Below are 17,965 nucleotides of genomic sequence, written 5' to 3'. Positions count from 1 at the left end.
ACAACCACTGTGGTAACAGTAGACAGTCTGTATCCCCAATTTCCGACCTCACTAAAGAACTTCTCATTAAAATGGGGGAAAAAAGCTCTAAGTAGTTTTAATTCACTGTGGTCCAGAATCTCAGCTTGAAGCTATGCTGATTTACATCAGCTGAGGAACTGGCCCTTCATGTTTCCCTCCATTTCCTGGGTCAGAAGAGTTCATGTTTCTTTCAAATGGCTTCAGACAAAGAACTTTAAATCAATCCTACAATTTTTGTTCTGTAAAACTGATTGGCTACTGCACTTTATCCTTACTAAATGAAAAACATTTGCAGGGTTTAAATTTGCTGGAGGAAAAAACAAACTGGACAACAGCATCTATGTAGCTTTACAATATAATAGCAGACCCATTTAACATTTAAAAATGTTTCCACACTGCAACAAAAAGATCCCCAGCAGGGGTAAAACAACTCAGCTGCGCTTGGTTTTGTAAACAGCTTCTGTGGCCACTAACTGTAGGCTCTGCTAACCTGTTATCATCATACTCTCAGTAATGCTGCAACTCTACTGGGACCAGAACAAAAGAAAAACAGACTTAGGCTATGTCTACATTTAAACCATTACAGCAACATAGCTGCATTGCCATAGCGCTTCAGTGTGGACACTCACTCAAGCAACAGGAGGGGTTCTCCTGTTGCAGTAGTTAATCCACCTCCCCAAGAGGCAGTAGCTAGGTTGACAGAAGAATTCTTCCATTGATCTCGCACTGTCTAGGGGGTCAGGTTGGCTTAACTACTAGCTTTTCACACCCCAGAGCAAGGTAGCTGGGTCAGTCTAACTTTTAATGTAGACCTGGCCTTAAAACTTCAGTAACTCTGGATAGGCTTCTCCTCCAGTTACCTACAAGTATTATGTAGAGGAGAATTTAACTAGGACAAGGAATACACAGACCAAGGGCACAATCCTGCATTATTGACTACAAATGGAATTTCTGATTCTGATCTTGCTTTCATTTAAGTTGATGGCAAAACTCCTTTAAGGGAAAAGGATCAGGCCCCAAGTGGACAATCAAATCTTAATATCTAATGTCATGATGCTGTGAGGTGCTGAGTACCTCCCCAGCAGGACGCTGAGTGTCCTCAGCTATCACTGATGTCAATGGCAGTTGAGAAAGCTCAGCAACATTCAGGTGGTGCTCTGCATCTCAAAAGATCAGGCCCTGTTAGATTACTAGGAAAGAAAACTTAGTAAGAGAATTCAGCAGAGTGTTCAGTCCCACTAGATGTACTGTACACCACAGGTCATAAAACAGGATTGTGAAAGTAGACACCAAGCTTGCTGTGAAAAGTTATAGCTGTGGGGGAATCCTGCAGTATAAATATAAAGGGACTCCATCAGCTACACACCCTGAAGGTAACGAAAGAAGGGAACTAGTTCTGTCTTTGTTCAGTACTATTGTGCTATTGCTCTTAAGAATTGAAGAATTTAAGAATTGCTTTTAAGAATTGAAATACTGCAGCTTTTAGTAGCCATGCAGGCCTCAGAAGCTCACAGGCACCGTGCGAGAAATGGTACTTGCAGCAGAAGCCACAGCTGAAATATGCAAAAACCAGATTATTTCAAAGCAGTTGGCCTCATTTTTTGCCCATCCATCATCCATTTCTATGGAAACAGGAATGGAAGTAGCAGCTGACAGCCAGCGTCACCTCGTTATTCAAGCTTGCTTATAGATTTCAGCTGTTGCCACTGACTGTGCTGTTTACCAAACAGCACCTACAGAATTAGGGTCTCATCCTGCCAGGTGCTGAGAGTCTCTCAGTGCCAATGAGAACTGAAGGCACTAACTACCTGTTGTATCAACCAGGCAAGGTACTAACAAGCTTCAACAGGATTTTATTTTCAAAGTGGAAACCTCTTTACCAAGCTGCTGCTGCACCCTCTGTACCTCTCTCCCAGCCTCTCAACTCCTGCTCCTTCCTTCCTGTTTCCTGTCCTTTCACACTCCCAACAGCCAGTGCTTCCAATTCTAATAATTACCAGCAACATCTAAAAACCACATTCCCTCCTCTTTTAAGAAACTCTCCCAATTAAAATAATCATTATTGTTCTAACCACAGGAACAAATATGAAACAAGACACTATACTGTTGGCAGAAATATTACACTGAAAACACTGTAGATACTACATAACATAGTCTCTAGCCCAGACAGGTGGTCATCTGGGTCTGACAGGCCGTCTCTCAAGCCCCGGTTCCAGTGCAATGTCTTGTTGTGTTGGTGCTGTGGTGAAGTCATCCAATGCAGACTGGGTGTTGGCATAATCTCCTCTTGATGCACAGGCAGATGCAAGATAAGAAGCATTCCATACCCACCCATCAGAAAGTCGATAGGTGTAAGGTCCCTTCTTCTCTATGATTTTAAGAGGAGCTGAGAATTTATGGTCCCTTTTGCGTAAAATTCCAGGTTTTCATATTCTAACGAAGGAACCACACTCTAACTTTGGTTCCTTAGCACCCCGCCGCTTGTCTGTGAAAGCCTTAAGCTTTACATAGTCCATTATTTGCACTGTTCAGTCCTGCATTGCCCACAGTTGTAACTACTGATGCTTCTGATTATGGACTTGGGGTTGTTCTCACACAACTTCATGAGGACAACACAGAGAGGACTGTTGCATTTGCTTCAAGGACACTTGGTTCTGTTCAATTGTTTTTCTCACATCATCCTCGGTTGGGGCATCAGGTCATGCCTTTAACAATCCAGCAAGGTTCAGTTTAGTATTCATCTGTTTCCCATGCAGTAACTCTGCGAGTGATCTTTGCGTTGTGGCATGTCGTGTAGCCCGGTATGCTCGCAAGAAATCAATAGTGAAGGGTATCCACAATTGCCCTTCCAGTTTAGCTGTTTGCAAACTTTCTTTCAAACTTCTGTTAAACCATTCCATTTCCCCATTGGCTTGAGGGTAATATAGGGATGACCTTCTATGTAAAATGTTCCTCTGTGCTAGAAAAATTTCAAACTCCAGGGAAGTAAATTGACTACCATTATCTGAAACCAGTTCTTTGGGGTTACCCTCCCTGCTAAAAACTGAAGAGAGGAACTTAATTACTGTAGCAGAAGAGATTTGCGATATAAATGCTACCTCAGGCCATTTACTGAAATAGTCTATTAAAGTGATGGCATAACAGCAGTCAATTGGAGCAGCATCAAAGGGTCCTACAATGTCAATCGCCACTTTTTTCCATGCAGATTCAGGAAGGGGAACAGGCTGTAATGGAGGGGTACATGTCACTGCTGTCTTATCATGCATTGGCAAGTGACACAGGATTTTCTGAAAAAAGAAAAGGAGTACTTGTGGCACCTTAGAGACTAACAAATTTATTTGAGCATAAGCTTTTGTGAGCTACAGCTATAGCCCTGTAGCTAACAAAAGCTTATGCTCAAATAAAATTGTTAGTCTCTAAGGTGCCACAAGTACTCCTTTTCTTTTTGCGGATACAGACTAACACGGCTACTACTCTGAAACCTAGGATTTTATGAGTGCTTCAGTTTGAGAGTCCATCCCTGGCCATCAATACAGATCCCGTAGTTGTTGTTTGGTTCAGACAATTCCTTGATGAGTATCGTGTGCCAGGTGTATGAGTTTTGACTGTAATTCTTCTAGTACAAGGAGCCGGTGTGTACCTCATAGGACACAGCCATCAAAGAAAGTTCATCCCAAACTCTAAAATAAGGCAGCAAAACTGGGTCAAGGTTTTTATGGTGACTGGGCCATCTCTTTGTCAGAAATTCTCGTAGTTTTTGTTGAATTGGACATGCTGAACAAGCAGCTTGAAATTGTTCTCTTGTAACTGCAGTGAGAGTGCTTGTAAGAAGCGCAACCACTACATCCTCATCCTCCGGGGGACATCTGGTGAAGGCAATCAGCGACCACATTTTGGTTTCCAGGCTTATATTCCAGTTCATAATTGAAAGAGAGCAGTCTTGCAGACCATCGAGCAACACGGTATCCTGCTCTTCCCAGGCCTTTCATGGTGAGCAACATCATCAAGGGCTGTGGTCTGTGCGCAACTTGAACGTGCGGCCCACAGGTAAGTTCTCCATTTTTCAGTAGCCCAGACACAAGCAAGTGCTTCTTTTTCAACTGTAGAATATTTTCTCTCAGCATTACTTAGCGTCCTTGAAGCAAATGCAACAGTCCTCTCTGTGTTGTCCTCATGAAGTTGTGTGAGAACAACCCCAAGTCCATAATCAGAAGCATCAGTAGTTACAACTGTGGGCAATGCAGGACTGAACAGTGCAAATAATGGACTATGTACAATCAAGTCTTTCACCATTTTGAAACTAGCTTGTGCATCCATTGTCCACACTAAGGTTGAACTTCTCTGTAGTAATTCCCGTAATGGTTCAATGACAGAAGCATAATTGGGAATGAATTTTGCATACCAGGAGGTAAGACCCAAGAAGGAATGTAAGGTTTGCAAATCTGTTGGAGGAGGAGCATTTGAAATTTCCAGGATATGATCTGGATCAGGTTTTAGTCCAGCCGGTGAAATTGTATGCCCCAGAAAGGAGAGTTCAGTTTGTCTAAATTTGCATTTGGACCTATTGAGCTGGAGGCCTGCTGTGCTGATGCAGTTTAGTACAGACTGCAGGTTATTGTCATGCTCCTCAGAAGTATTTCCAAACATGATAATATCATCCAGATAGCACTGAACTCCATGTTGATCCTTCAGAATCAATGACATCATTTTTTGAAAGGCACTTGGGGCAGATGCGAGACTGTATGGAACACGTTTAAAACGAAATAGTCCCTCATGTGTAATAAATGCTGTGAGGTCTCTGCTATCTTCATGCAACATAACCTGGTGGTATGCGCTCTGCAAATCAAGAGTAGAAAACATCTTTGCTCCATGGAGTTCTGCAAATACTTCTTTTATGTGAGGAAGAGGATGGCTGTCAATCACAATAGCTTTATTTGGCTCCCTTAAGTCCACACAAAGGCGAATGCCTCCAACCTTCTTCTGCATCACTACTAAAGGTGAAACCCATTCCGAGGAGTCGATCTCTTCAATAATGTCCTTTTGAACAAGTCTTCTAAGTTCTTCTGAAACAGCTTCCCTGACTGAAAAGGGTAAGCGCCGTAACTTCTGTCATACAGGCATCACATTATTCCGCATTTTAACTTTATACAGAAACCCATAAGCACAGCCAAGTTTCTCCTCAACCTGGTGTTGGGTCCCAGCTGAAACTGGTGTGTGTACCGCAAGAATGCTTTACTGAGGAAGATCAATTCATTCATTAACTACCCTGAGATTTAAAGCAGCCAATAAATCTCTGCCAAGGATAGGAGTGCCTTTGTGGACAATGTAGAACTCTGCAGTTACACAGCAATCACCAAAGGTAACTATTACTGGCAGGCAGCCATGTACTGGAATATGGTTTATCAAATAGCATACCAAGTGAAGTTTGGGTTCAGTAAGAGGCACATCTTTAAAGTAATGCAGATAGATGGAATCAGGTAGTATAGATACTGCTGAGCCAGTGTCCAACATTAGCTGAATAGAGCGTGGTTTGCCTGAGGGTACGGCAGAAATGTTTACAGTGCACTTTATCTGTTCTGGAATATGTGCAGCAGTGATTTTGTCCACGCTCAGCACAGTAACATCTGGTATTGTAACTGCATGCACCTGTTGATTGAACTGGCTACTGCGACATACTTTAGCAAAATGTCCAATCTTTTTGCAATGATTGCACTGAGCTACTTTTGCTGGACATCCTGTGTAGCTTGCAAGGTGCTGTGGGGATCCACAGCAAAAGGACGCTTTTACTGTATTTTGAATTTGCTGATTCAGTGGTTTTTCATTAGTTTTCCTCTTGCAATTGTGTATCTGCAGTGGTAGTGAACTTTTCTGCAAAGGAGTCACAGCCTGGACTGTGCCTCCTGTATCCATGCTCATTATTTTGGCTTCAGCTGTAGCTGACTCAATCTGAGTAGCAATGGTTGTTGCTTTTTCTAGTGTAAGTTGTGGTTCTAGAAGTAAGCGTTCTCCTACATGAAGCATGGTTGTTTTCTCAATGAGATGGTCTCTAATCATCTCATCTGCCATATTCTCAAAGTCACAAATTACAATCAGACTCCTCAGGGAAGCAATATACTGCATTATAGTCTCCCCTGTTTTCTGCTCACGCTGGCAAAATCTGTAGCGATTAGCTACTACATTCACTTTTGGCACAAAAAAGTTCTTTAATGCAGTTAGTGCAGTCTCATATTTATCATCTGCAAGGGGATGTAAAATATATGCTGCCCTTCTGCTCCAAGGCACTGGTTTAGCAGAGCACACTTTCTTACTTCAGAAATCTCTGTAGCACTGATTGCAAGCAGATAAGTCTCAAACATATGGATCCAGGTAGTAAAAGCAATTGGAGGCTCACCTGGGCTTTGCAGAAAGGGTGCAAGTGGGTTCAGAGGCAGAAGATCCATCCTCATCACCAAAATGTTGTATCAACCAGGCAAGGTACTACCAAGCTTCAACAGGACTTTATTTTCAAAGTGGAAACCTCTTTACCAAGCTCCTGCTTCACCCTCTGTACCTCTCTCCCAGCCTCTCAACTCCTCCGTTTCCAGTCCTTTCAGACTCCCAACAGAGTGCAGTGCTCCCAATTCTAATAATTATAAGCAACATCTAAACACCACCCCACCTACTGGACTAGGCCTGTAGGAGTTTCAGGGCCAAATTCTCTGCTGGTAGAACTCTATTAAAGTTGCATCAACTGAGAATTTAGCTCTCAATGTATTAACAACACTTCCTTTAAAAACACAAAACCACAAGCCCTAATATTAGAACAGTCTTTGCAATGCCCTTAAACTGAATTAAAGATTAAAACAATTAACATTTCTTTTATTCAAATATACAAACTTTCCTAAACCTTCCCTCCCCCCTGCCAGTTTAGAAAAACACCCGTGCATTTCTAATGGTATGGTTAAACCAGACGCCGGACAGTGACGGGTGAACTTAAAGGTCTGGAGCTTCTATTTGGTTAAGGGTCATTCTGTTTATCAGAAGCGTATAGGAACATCTTGGCCCTCATTCTCCTAACCCTGCAGCTTGTGTAGTCATTAGTGCAAAGGGGGTGTAAAACACAGTCAAGCCAGAATGGAGGCATTTCAAACACCCTTTGTGCGAGTGTAAGTCAGTAAACAAGGAACAGGACAATGGAGAATTAGGCCCCTTTCATCCAGAAGTGGATCTCAAAATGTCACTAAAACAGACTGAACTGTACTTCCTGATTCTGGCTGGGTCAGAAATGGCACAGGAGTACTCTCTCTTACTGCATTTTGGTCCTTCTGTCTAAGGCCAGGAAACAGAGGGGCCTGAAACTCAAGGGAAAATGAGAAAACCAATCAGTAATCTTCAAAAAAAAGGTTTGGTTGAAGTTTTGAGCAAAAGTTAGGGTCAGTTCTTATTTGTGCAATGCAGTTCACCCATCCTTATTCACTGAGGCCCCAATTCGGGAAAGCATGCCTACTCAGGACAGCACTCAAATACATGTCTATATGACAGAGGAACCATATCAAGCACCAGAGTCTGCAGTTTAATGACACATCTTGTCATGTATTATACTTCTGTATATGCAAACAGGTAAGTCTTACCTCCCTGTCTTACAACCCTATTGCAGCATGTATTTACATTGACTTGTTCTTTGTTAAAATGTTAACCCTTCACCTGGCATTTCCACAATACCGTACCTTTAGTATCATGTCTCCCGGCAGTAATCTTCCATCTCTGGCAATCGCGCCATCTCGATAGATATGTTGTATAATTATGTGAACCAAAGGCGTCTCACTGCCTCCCACAACTCTAATGGCAAGACTTTCTTTGGGATCACCACGATTGATCTTAATACTGGTAATTTCTCCATCTGGAATCAGGTGATATAATCTGGGGAAGACTGAAATGCACATAAAAAGGTATTTATCTGAAATAATAATTTTGCTTTATTAAAAAAAAACCCATAATTTCAGGTCTCTGCAGCAGATCCAACTAGGTTTTAGCAGTCGATATGGTTTATGTTAAAGGGGAGGAGAGGATGCCATGCTGTTTTCAGGGATTGTTGTAATTAGTAAATTCAAGGGATTGTTGTAATTAATAAATTTTTTCTGCAATCAGTTCTTCTCTGCATCTTCTACTTCGATGGCCTGCACCTTCCCCACTCATAAGTACGATTCTACAGAACGCTGCTGGGACCTTCAGTGTGATCGAGGCTGGTGAAATGTATTTAAAGGAAATGTGCAGTGATTTGTTCTAATATCCTAGGAGAACTAAATAGATACTTTACCTCTCCAATACCCTCCCTTCTCAGACAGTTCTTTCCTGGCCCCAGGAGCGTCTCAGAGGGATGTGTGTAACTACCAGACACACCAAGAGCCTGCAGGGGCCGCAGCCTGACCTACTAGCCCAGAACACATACCTGAGTTGTCACAGAATTTTTTTTGTGCGTGTGTGTGTCTGTCTGTCTGTCCAGGACCAACTTGAACATTGTCTACTATTGATTTAGTAGCCTAGGGTTTCAGCACCAGAACAGAAAGTTCCAAGGGACATTTGGCTCACAAAACCTGAGGAAATATTTCCTCACATCTTCACATCTAGAAAGTTTCCTAATATCCAAATTAAAGGGAGGAGAAAATTTTCTGGGCTACCCAAAGAGAAGTGACATTTTCACTGTAGGACCCTTCCTACTTCACTGTATGGAGCTCAAGCAAACTCATTGGAATAGGAATCCCTTGCTTCTTCTAATTTAAGTATGCAAAATGTCCATATTAAAGCAGCATGCACTTGGACAGAGAGCAGTCAGAGATCCCTAAGGATCTGAGGTAGACAAGGCTCCCTCCAAACTTCAAGGGCTTTCCAAACTCATGGGCCCAGCTACATGAGAAAAAATGACTCATTGTGGATAAATCAGTCATATACAATGCATAAGGGTTTAGTTTAAATTCTAATTGGGAAATGCAGACTTAAATGTGTCTCAGCATGGAGCCAATTTAGTGGAAAGGGACGATACATCTGCAGTCATCAATAGGGGATGTGTTATCTCCCCAGTGTCGTCTACAGCCTGGTGAAACTTTACTACAGACCCTTAGTTTCAGACAAATATAGCTAGGCAGTTGGGTGTCCTGGTTATTACTACATGGTGTTATCTCCCATCTATAGAAAAGTAATATGGCATTATTCCCAATACAGACCCCAATTCAGCCAGGAATTTAAGAATGTGCCTAACTTTAAGAATATATATAGCCCCACTGAAATCATGGGATTGCTCACGTTCTTAAAGTCTGGCTTGTGCTTTAGTACCTTTCTGCAGCAGGACTATACCATACAGAGACAAACTAGCTTGGATTTTAGTAAAAGGAAATTTATTTGAAGGGAACAATGACGTTATTTCCTTTCAATGCTGGAATATTTTTCACCTGACTTAAGAAGCCCTCGCCTGGTAGCACAAAACCATGATGTCTGCTCAGCTGTATTGTGTGAAGCTCTGCTGTACTTGAGGATCCGAGTATAGATTTATTATCTTTTAAACTATAATTTACTTTAGAAGTATGTTCCTTTCCCAAATAGCACATTTGTCTGTACAACATTGCTATTATTTTCTTCTCTTTTAGGAGTATTAAAACTTTTGGTTCAAATTCATTCCTGTATAAATCCAAATAAAATCAATGGCGTTACACTAAGGAAGTATTTGGTTCAATATTATTTTACACATGCCTTAGTATTTTTTAATGTATTCATCTGTCCCAAACCATCTATTACAGAGGTAAAGGCCCCACACATGAGAGAAGGCATTTTGAATTTTTGGCACAATGGATCTTTTGATTGTAAGAGTGAGCTCACATGAATAACCCACTGGTAGAGAAATAATGTATCATCATTCCTTTCAAAGAACTGTAATTACCTATTTTTAAAATCAAAGAGCAGAGGTTGCCATTAAAAAGCTAACACTTAACTAGAGTTACAGCAGAACAGTATCAGAGAGCACAGTATTTCCTAGTCTAAGTTTATCAAAGAGCAAATAGACAGAGAGAGAGAGAAGCTGAAAAAGAACAGGAGCATTGTGTTGCATCCCTTACCATTCCTTTGACTGTAAACTCTTCAGGACAGGAAACTCTCTTCCATCATGCCTGTAAAGAGCACCTACCAGCAGCACAGACTTGGTCTTTGTCGTTTACATACGGTAGATACAGTTTATTACTGATCTAGGTAATTATACAGCCTCATCACTGCAGTATCTGAGTGCCTGTTTCTCTTACACCCTCCTATTAGTTGTTTCTGCTACAATACCAGCCCCTTTCTGTTTTGCACGCACACTAAATGCCAGATAGGTGGAAATCATGTACACCTATTTTTTTGGACCAGGTTTTACCCAGTTTGTAACTTATCCAACCACTTTAAGTCACCACTGAATTTGGCCCCAAATGTTTTTTTTTTAAATAAAGGATCCACACTTTCAGGGCCTGATTCTCATTTCAGCTAAGCGGGTGTATAGCTGACAGAAAGGTGTAAAGGGGCTATTGTGTAAATGAGAATCAGAACCCCAGTATTTTTCATTGTACCTCATCACCTATAAACCATCTTGTTGGTCTGTCCTAGCATTTTTCATGCCCCCATCACTGTATTAGCTAGGTGCCAATGGAATCCTTGTAGTGTGATCAATGCAACTGATCAAAAAACTGCTTGAATTTCACATTCCATGGCGACTTGTTACAGCTTCTAACAAATTGTACCATTGATTTTATCAGACTCTGTCTCTACATCTTATTCTCAGAACCTTTTCTAGTGAATTATACTGATTAGTCTCTTGATCAGTTAAACAATGTGGGCCTGATACACTACTATGTTATTCCAGTTTTACACCAGTCTTGCTGTAGATTTCAGCTGAGTTGTACTAGCATAAAAGTAGAGTACAGAAACAATTGTTATATAGTTTTGGTTTTTTGCTTCATGTATAGATGATGCTTTTAACTAGTTTGTAACCTACTGGGTCTTGCAGTGGCATGTTCCTGTATTTCACTACAAACTATTACCGCATCTTAGTTGCAGATATGCCAAGAGGAATTTTAATATATAATTTGCTTTTACTCTAATCAAATGTGTAATCTATAAAGAAATCTCTCCAAGAATTTTCTCTTTTCTTACCAGTCGCTCATTATACAGGTTTTCCTCTTATACTCAATTGTGTACATTTGATGTCTGTAAAGAACATCCTGTAAAATACAGAATGTTCTTTATAAAAAGTAGACACTTCTGCCCATAACCCAGATGAAATAACTGGATTAATCTCTTTATTTTTTCTGATGGTTTCTTTAATGCTCTCGTGTATGGTCTGTATTCACAATATCCATTTCTACTTTGAGCCTGGTTTTCAGCCGTATGTTTGTCTAAACTGTACCAGATTAAAAACTAGCTGCTAACCAGATTAGGCCCCCTTTTAAGCAGAACAAATCTATTATCCACTTTCATTTCATTGTCAATATGAATTATGAAAATGGTTGATTAAAATGTACTTTACCCTTTTAAAATAGTAATATACAAGAAAAAAACCCGGAATGGCCTTTTAATTTACTAATATATTTATTTCACCCAAAAGAGTTAGGCCCTAGATCCAGCTACTGCTTGCATATGGGTGGATGCCTGTGCCTGAACAGAGCCCCACTGACCTCAACAAGACTCTGCATAGGTGCAAGTCATGTGTCACACACAGCTAGTGGCAGGGTCAGAGCCTTAATCTGTGTGCCCCCCATTTATTCCAATCTTCACTGTATTCTTAATTAGTTATTCCCAATCCTCTTTCAGCAGGTTTTCCAGAGCAGGAAAACCCTTAAGTATTTCATACCTTTCTTTCCCCATTTACACTTCCAGTCTTTACATATCGTTGAACAGCAGAATCTAGAAAGAAGTAAACTTTCTGTCTTGTTTTTGGTGACTCTGCTTGCAGATTTTTCTCCATACTCTTGTATATTTCTCATCGGGAGTGGTATGGAACACTCTGAATCTGTCAATAATAATAAAAGGTCATCTGTGTTCAGAAATATCCAATGTACTTCTTCCTCAAGCTATACTTCTTTGATAGCAGCATGTAATATTATTGACATTACAGTTTTAAATAAGATAGGAGAGAATGGCCATTCCTGTTTAAGACAGTACCTCTGTTCACTGAAAAAGATGTAAGACTCTGAGTGTTCACTAATACTTTAGGTACAGGATTTTTATATGAGACTTTATGTCCCCCAAATTTATGTTCCTTAATGTAAGCATAAATTCAATGCTCAAATTTAGCAAACTCATATGCTTATTATGCACCAACTGATAATGCTGCTAGTGAAATATCCTGCTCTTTAACCTCCTTAACAGGAAATATCCTGTTCCTTAACTTCCCTAACTTCATCAGGTGTGATGAGTGCTGGATAATGTCTGCTATTAGGTTTTAACCCATCTTGATTAGTTATTAACTAATAATTATTAACTAAATAACTAAAATTATTAACACAATTTGCACCCCATGCTGCAAATCTACATTCATGCTAGTAGGCCTGATTCACATAAGTAGCTCACATGCGTTTATTTGCATGACTAAGGACTACTCACCTAAATAAGGCTATGCAAAGTGCAGACTATCGTTTCCTTTATCCTCGTTTCCAGAATTTAAGCAATATAGCCAATGTTATCACCAATTGTTAGCAAATATGCAGATCTATAATTCTCACACACAAGTTTGACCCAGTTTGGTTTCTGTGTTACATTAGAGTTATCTGAGCCTTACATATTGTCCTTTGCAACCTGCTTTCATGTTTGATTTTCCTAATGATTTTCAGTCACTTTGGAGACAGGAATGATCTATCTATCTATTTTTAATTCTCCAGTGAAGTAGCCTATACTTTGAGATTTTTCCTTTTTTAACATCTTATTGCTTCTGTGGTTTCTCCAGTGGTATCTCAATCTTCTCAAAGAAGGTTTGGTAGGACTGATGATGTGATTGTTTAGGATCTTATAGTATCTCAGTAAAATTGTACTTGTTTTATTTGGTCAGTAATCACATTTCCCTTTTATAGTCAATTCTTGCCTTGTACAGGCAGGTTAAAACAGGAATTTATCTCAAACGGTGGAAATCCTGCAGGATTACTCTTTTTTCTAGGTATTTATGCCTTGTGCATCACCATGGAATCAGAGTGCTTAAGATCCATCCTTATGAGATCTCCACCAGCTGTTTTGTGAGATTTTGGCAAAAACAGAACCAGAAATTCCAATCTGCTGTGGTGGATTTTAATTTGAAAATCACTGAAAGCGGGTTAGACTCCACTTTCTGGGTTTGGGCCACATCTAGAATAAACTTGATTTTTTGGTTTCTTTCTTCGATCTGTATAAACCATTTCCCTTTCTTTATACAAGTCTCACAGGCATGATGCTGAAAAGGGGATTCTAGTTCCCTAAAATCATAACTTTTTCTCATCTTTTCAGTATCTCCATTCAGTGAATAGGACTCTCATCTTGCTCAGGATCAATTCCTGCCTCTTGCACCAAAGCCAATTAGCCAGGCTTAGTACAGGGAGTGTTACAGGAGTGGGAAGGAAGAAATCTACCTCTACAAGATTCTCAGCATCCATTTTTGCAGCCCTGAGTCTGCAATAGCTCTTTACAGGGTGAGGGGTAGAGGCTGGTGGATCTCTGTAAGCACAGGATCCACAACCCCTATACCACACGTACCCCAACCTGCCCACAGCCTTGCCAGCAACTCACTTGTATTGATCCCCTAAAAAGGAACTCTATAGGGTACAAGGAGGCAGACATCCTGGCAATGTCCACATCAGCTCTACTGCCCTCTGCAACTGAGAAGAAAATGGTAAGATGTATGTCTCACTGCAGGGGGCCACCTGCAACACTGCAGTCCCTAAGAGGCAGCCAAGCCTCGTGAGACATATGACAATGAGAAAAATTCAGATAATCAGCTTTTTTAAGTTATTTTAAGGTAAAGCCCATTTAAAAAAATGTTTCAGTTAATTTAACAATTAGTTTAAATTAACCAATTTAATATTTACGTATAAACAGCTTTGAAGTTGTTGGAGTTTCAGTGGTTTCCAATGAATCCTGAATCCCTTTTAGGCCTAACTTTGCCTCTTGAGATTGTCAAGATGGTAGCTTCTTGCTTGACCGCTCACTATTCACTCACCTTCCTTTTATTCATATGCTTTTCATAGAACACTGCAGTTTCCCTTAACTTTTTTTTCCCTCACTGGGATAGCCTCATAAGACCTCTAAAGAGGCCAACAAAGAGACCACACACTCTTACTCCAAGATACACCTGCTGTCTGGATGCGTTTGCTGTATGTTTGTATAGCTCCTATCACAATGGAGTCCCAGCTCCTAGGGGCTACCACATTACTAAAATAGCAGGAAATGTCATTCAGCAATCACAATCTCCATTTATTTTACAGCTTCCTAAAATAACCAATGAATGTTACTGAAAACCATCAGCGTGAGTACCTGTTACAGGGGGAGACCCAAATGCCCGTTCCCACAGTTAGTGTTAGCCCTAGGTGGTTTAAAATTAACACTGTAGACTGGTTTGAATGAGGAGTATATATGTCTCTGTTGGACAGAAATGAACATAGACAGAGTGGTGCCAAACTAGGAGTATATTGACATATGTGGAGTACACCATAGTTGTACTGACTTGCTCATGGTACTTGATCATTTAAGTCGACTGTTGAGGTAACTCACAGTGACAGACATAGTCATAAGAAATTACATCTTAAATGCAACACAGTTGGAGAGGCTTCTTTAAAAGCTGTAGGAATTATTTCAAACCCTACATGCTACAAGTTAGACCATTCTCATTTAAACACTATCACCTTGGATACCATATTGTAAACAAACATTTCCTTGCCCATATTGCCAGAGAAAATATCTTAAATTCTTAAAAATGAAAGAATTTTAAAAATCCAGTTTACTTCTCAGTATTTATGCTTTGCTTTTTAGCATTTCCTTTATTTTGAACAATGAACAATTTTTGCTGAAACTTTCAGAAAAATTCAGGCTGAGGCAGAGAGCAAGTCTAAAAATTTTTAGCCTAAATGGTTAGGGTTTGACAAAGTTATCAGCAACTGAAAACAGGGGCTTACCATGGAAAGGGTCAGGCAATCTTAGCTGTAGGTGGCACTACCAGATCCATTTATAATTGATCATTAAACTCCTAAGAGAGCCTCTAGGATGCTATAATATAATCAGATTAAAGAGACAATCAGCATTGTTTAATATTTATCCAATGCATCAGTGTCCATGGTGAGAGAAAGAACTGTGTGAAGGCAAGCTAAACAGAGTCAAGACTGTTTCACTGTGGATCTTTCCACCTTAATGAAAAGCATGATGAAGAGGAGTATAGATCATCACTAAGGCTAAGACTTTGCCATAGATATTTTAGTAAAAGTAACGGATAGTTCATGGGCAATAAAGAAAAATTCACAGAAGCCGTGACCTATCCCTGATTTTTACTAAAAATATTCATGATAAAATGGGAAGGGACTAGGCAGCTGTGGGTGGCTAGGAGCTCTGGGGCCCCCACCACCCGTGGAGACTCAGAGCTCCAGGGTCCCCATGACTCCCAGCACGGCTGCTGCGGGCTCCGGGGACCCCCTGCCGCCGGGAGACCCCCTGTCCCTGTGGCCAGCAGTTCCCCTACCCCCGTGGCTGAGGACCTGTGGTCTCCCTGCCGCCACGGCTGGGGAGCCGCGGGGGTCCCCCTGCCCCGCTGTGATGAGTGGGGAGCTGCGGGGTACCCCCCCTGCCTGTGGCAGCTGGGGAGCTGCGGCGTACCCCTGCTGCCCATGAGGGCTGGGAGCTTGGGAGACCACTGCCTCAAGTGGAGGTGATACCTCACAGCAGGGCTGGAGTCATGGAGGCCTTTGGAAGTCACTTCCGTGACCTCTGTGACAAAATCATAGAATCACAGAATATCAGGGTTGGAAGGGACCTCAGGAGGTCATCTCGTCCAACCCCCTGCTCAAAGCAGGACCGATCCCCAACTAAATCATCCCAGCCAGGGCTTTGTCAAGCCTGACCTTAAAAGCTTCTAAGGAAGGAGATTCCACCACCTCCCTAGGTAACACATTCCAGTGCTTCACCACCCTCCTAGTGAAAACGTTTTTTCTAATATCCAACCTAAACCTCCCCCACTGCAACTTGAGACCATTACTCCTCGTTCTGTCATCTGCTACCACTGAGAACAGTCTAGATCCATCCTCTTTGGTACCCCCTTTCAGCTAGTTGAAAGCAGCTATCAAATCCCCCCGCCTTCTTCTCTTCCGCAGACTAATCTTCTCTTCTGCAGACTAAAATCATAGCCTTAATCATCATCTCAGGCACACAGCAGCTAGCCTACCGGTTTCACATTATCAGAGCAGGGCCACAGTGATGATATCAGACCCATCATATAAGGGAGACTATACAAGACAACATGGGCTATGGCCATGAGGTTATTCTAAATGCTATTCATGCTGTGCAGCTGCAGGAAGCGCAAGCATCACAAAGGAAGTTCTTACCTGCCCCTTATCCATGGAGATCTTGTGCCTGAGGTACAGACAAACACAAAACAGTCAGAGACCCCTAAACCCAGCAAGGGGAGGGAGTTCTGACAGACCAGCAGATCAACCATAACGGACATTAATAACTCAACCTCGGTTGGGCTTTTGCCAAACAGATGGCAGCTCCTCACAGAAAGGTTCACCTTTAATTAGTAATATGGCATTATCAAAAACGTTTACTGCAACCAGATATTTGCTATTCAGATGGCATGGGCATAAAAACCATGAACACCTTGGGCCTGATTCGGCACTCACACTGGCATAAATCAGGGGTCTCTCTGCTGATGTTAATGGAGTTACACTCGTGGAAACGAAGGGAGAGTCAGACTCTCTCTCTCTCTGGGAAAGTTGGGTAATTTGGCCACAGCTGACCGGATGAGAATCCTACCACAGGGGAGATGTAGGTGATAATGTAAAGCAAGCAGAGCCAGCTCTGGCACCTGTGCCAAACCTCCCAACCACCCTAGCAGAAGGAGCATGTGACGGGAGACAGAGGGCATATCAGAGGCAGAAAGGAAAGGGGAGAGGGCAGGGCAGAAGGCAGCTCTGCTACATCAATTCACAACTGATATATGGTCCCTTGGGAACCAGAGTAAGCTGTCATAAATTACAGGAGCACTTAAACTATTCTAACTTGGGTTGAGGCCAGGGCTGGGGCATCTCGAGACTCAAGGAGCCATAACTGGCTCCCTGATGGCCCCAGTCTCTTCTGCACTGAGACCTGCTCAGCACAGGAGAATATCTGGCTTTTGAATCCCATTTTGACTAAACATTGAGTGGCACAGGACATATGTCTAGAAATAAACTGCATTAAAGTTGACAGCTACAAAAAAACCCCTAAAATAATGGCAGCTAAACCATCCAAACTGCTGCTGACCTCTGTGAAAGCATGAGGTACAAAATATAATGTTGGTAAAACCAGTCAGATCTTGAATCCTGCCAGGATTCAATTCATCCCAATATTTACCAGTCAGGATGATCCTGGAAGGGTACAGGCAATGCCTGGAAGCCAATGTGCCTCTAAGAGAAAGGTATCCACTCCAACGCAGCACCACACTCTCCAAAAGGTAAAATCTCTCCAAAAGGGATAAGAGACTCAGCAAAGCAGGATATATCTGCAGCAGGCTGAAAATCCAGCCTGGAGAGCGATGACCTGTTTGGCTATCAGACTCCAGCCATCTCCAGAATATGACCCAGTGACAGCAAAATTAACAAAAGTCAGACCGTAGACTATGGAGAACAACTGAGGGAGCCCCTGCACCCACACAGAATTGGAGTGTTCTGCTACCTGTCAAGATGATTATAATTGTTTCAGAAAGAACTGTATGCAGTTTCTCCTCCAGCAAGAGGCGAGA

General features: G+C 41.6%; 1 protein-coding gene across 10 annotated transcripts in view; it reads right to left on the bottom strand.

The window, feature by feature from the left end:
- The window catches only part of LNX1 (ligand of numb-protein X 1), a 374,186-nt gene that overhangs the window by 31,591 nt on the left and 324,630 nt on the right, over positions 1 to 17,965 (bottom strand). For 8 of the 10 annotated variants that reach the window (XM_075127920.1, XM_075127919.1, XM_075127918.1 and 5 more), the window contains 2 exons: positions 11,870 to 12,028; positions 7,728 to 7,930 (listed from right to left, as the gene is read on the bottom strand). In XM_075127920.1, coding sequence (XP_074984021.1) covers positions 7,728 to 7,930; positions 11,870 to 12,028 — 362 coding nt within the window. The remainder of the gene's footprint in view (positions 1 to 7,727; positions 7,931 to 11,869; positions 12,029 to 17,965) is intronic. The other 2 variants (XM_075127922.1, XM_048848296.2) reach the window with 1 other exon arrangement.

Source organism: Caretta caretta, chromosome 4 (genome assembly GCF_965140235.1).
Source record: "Caretta caretta isolate rCarCar2 chromosome 4, rCarCar1.hap1, whole genome shotgun sequence".
In the NCBI taxonomy this organism is placed as follows: Eukaryota; Metazoa; Chordata; order Testudines; family Cheloniidae; genus Caretta; species Caretta caretta.
Note: the sequence above shows the minus strand (reverse complement) of the source record. Positions and strands in the feature narration are given on the sequence as shown.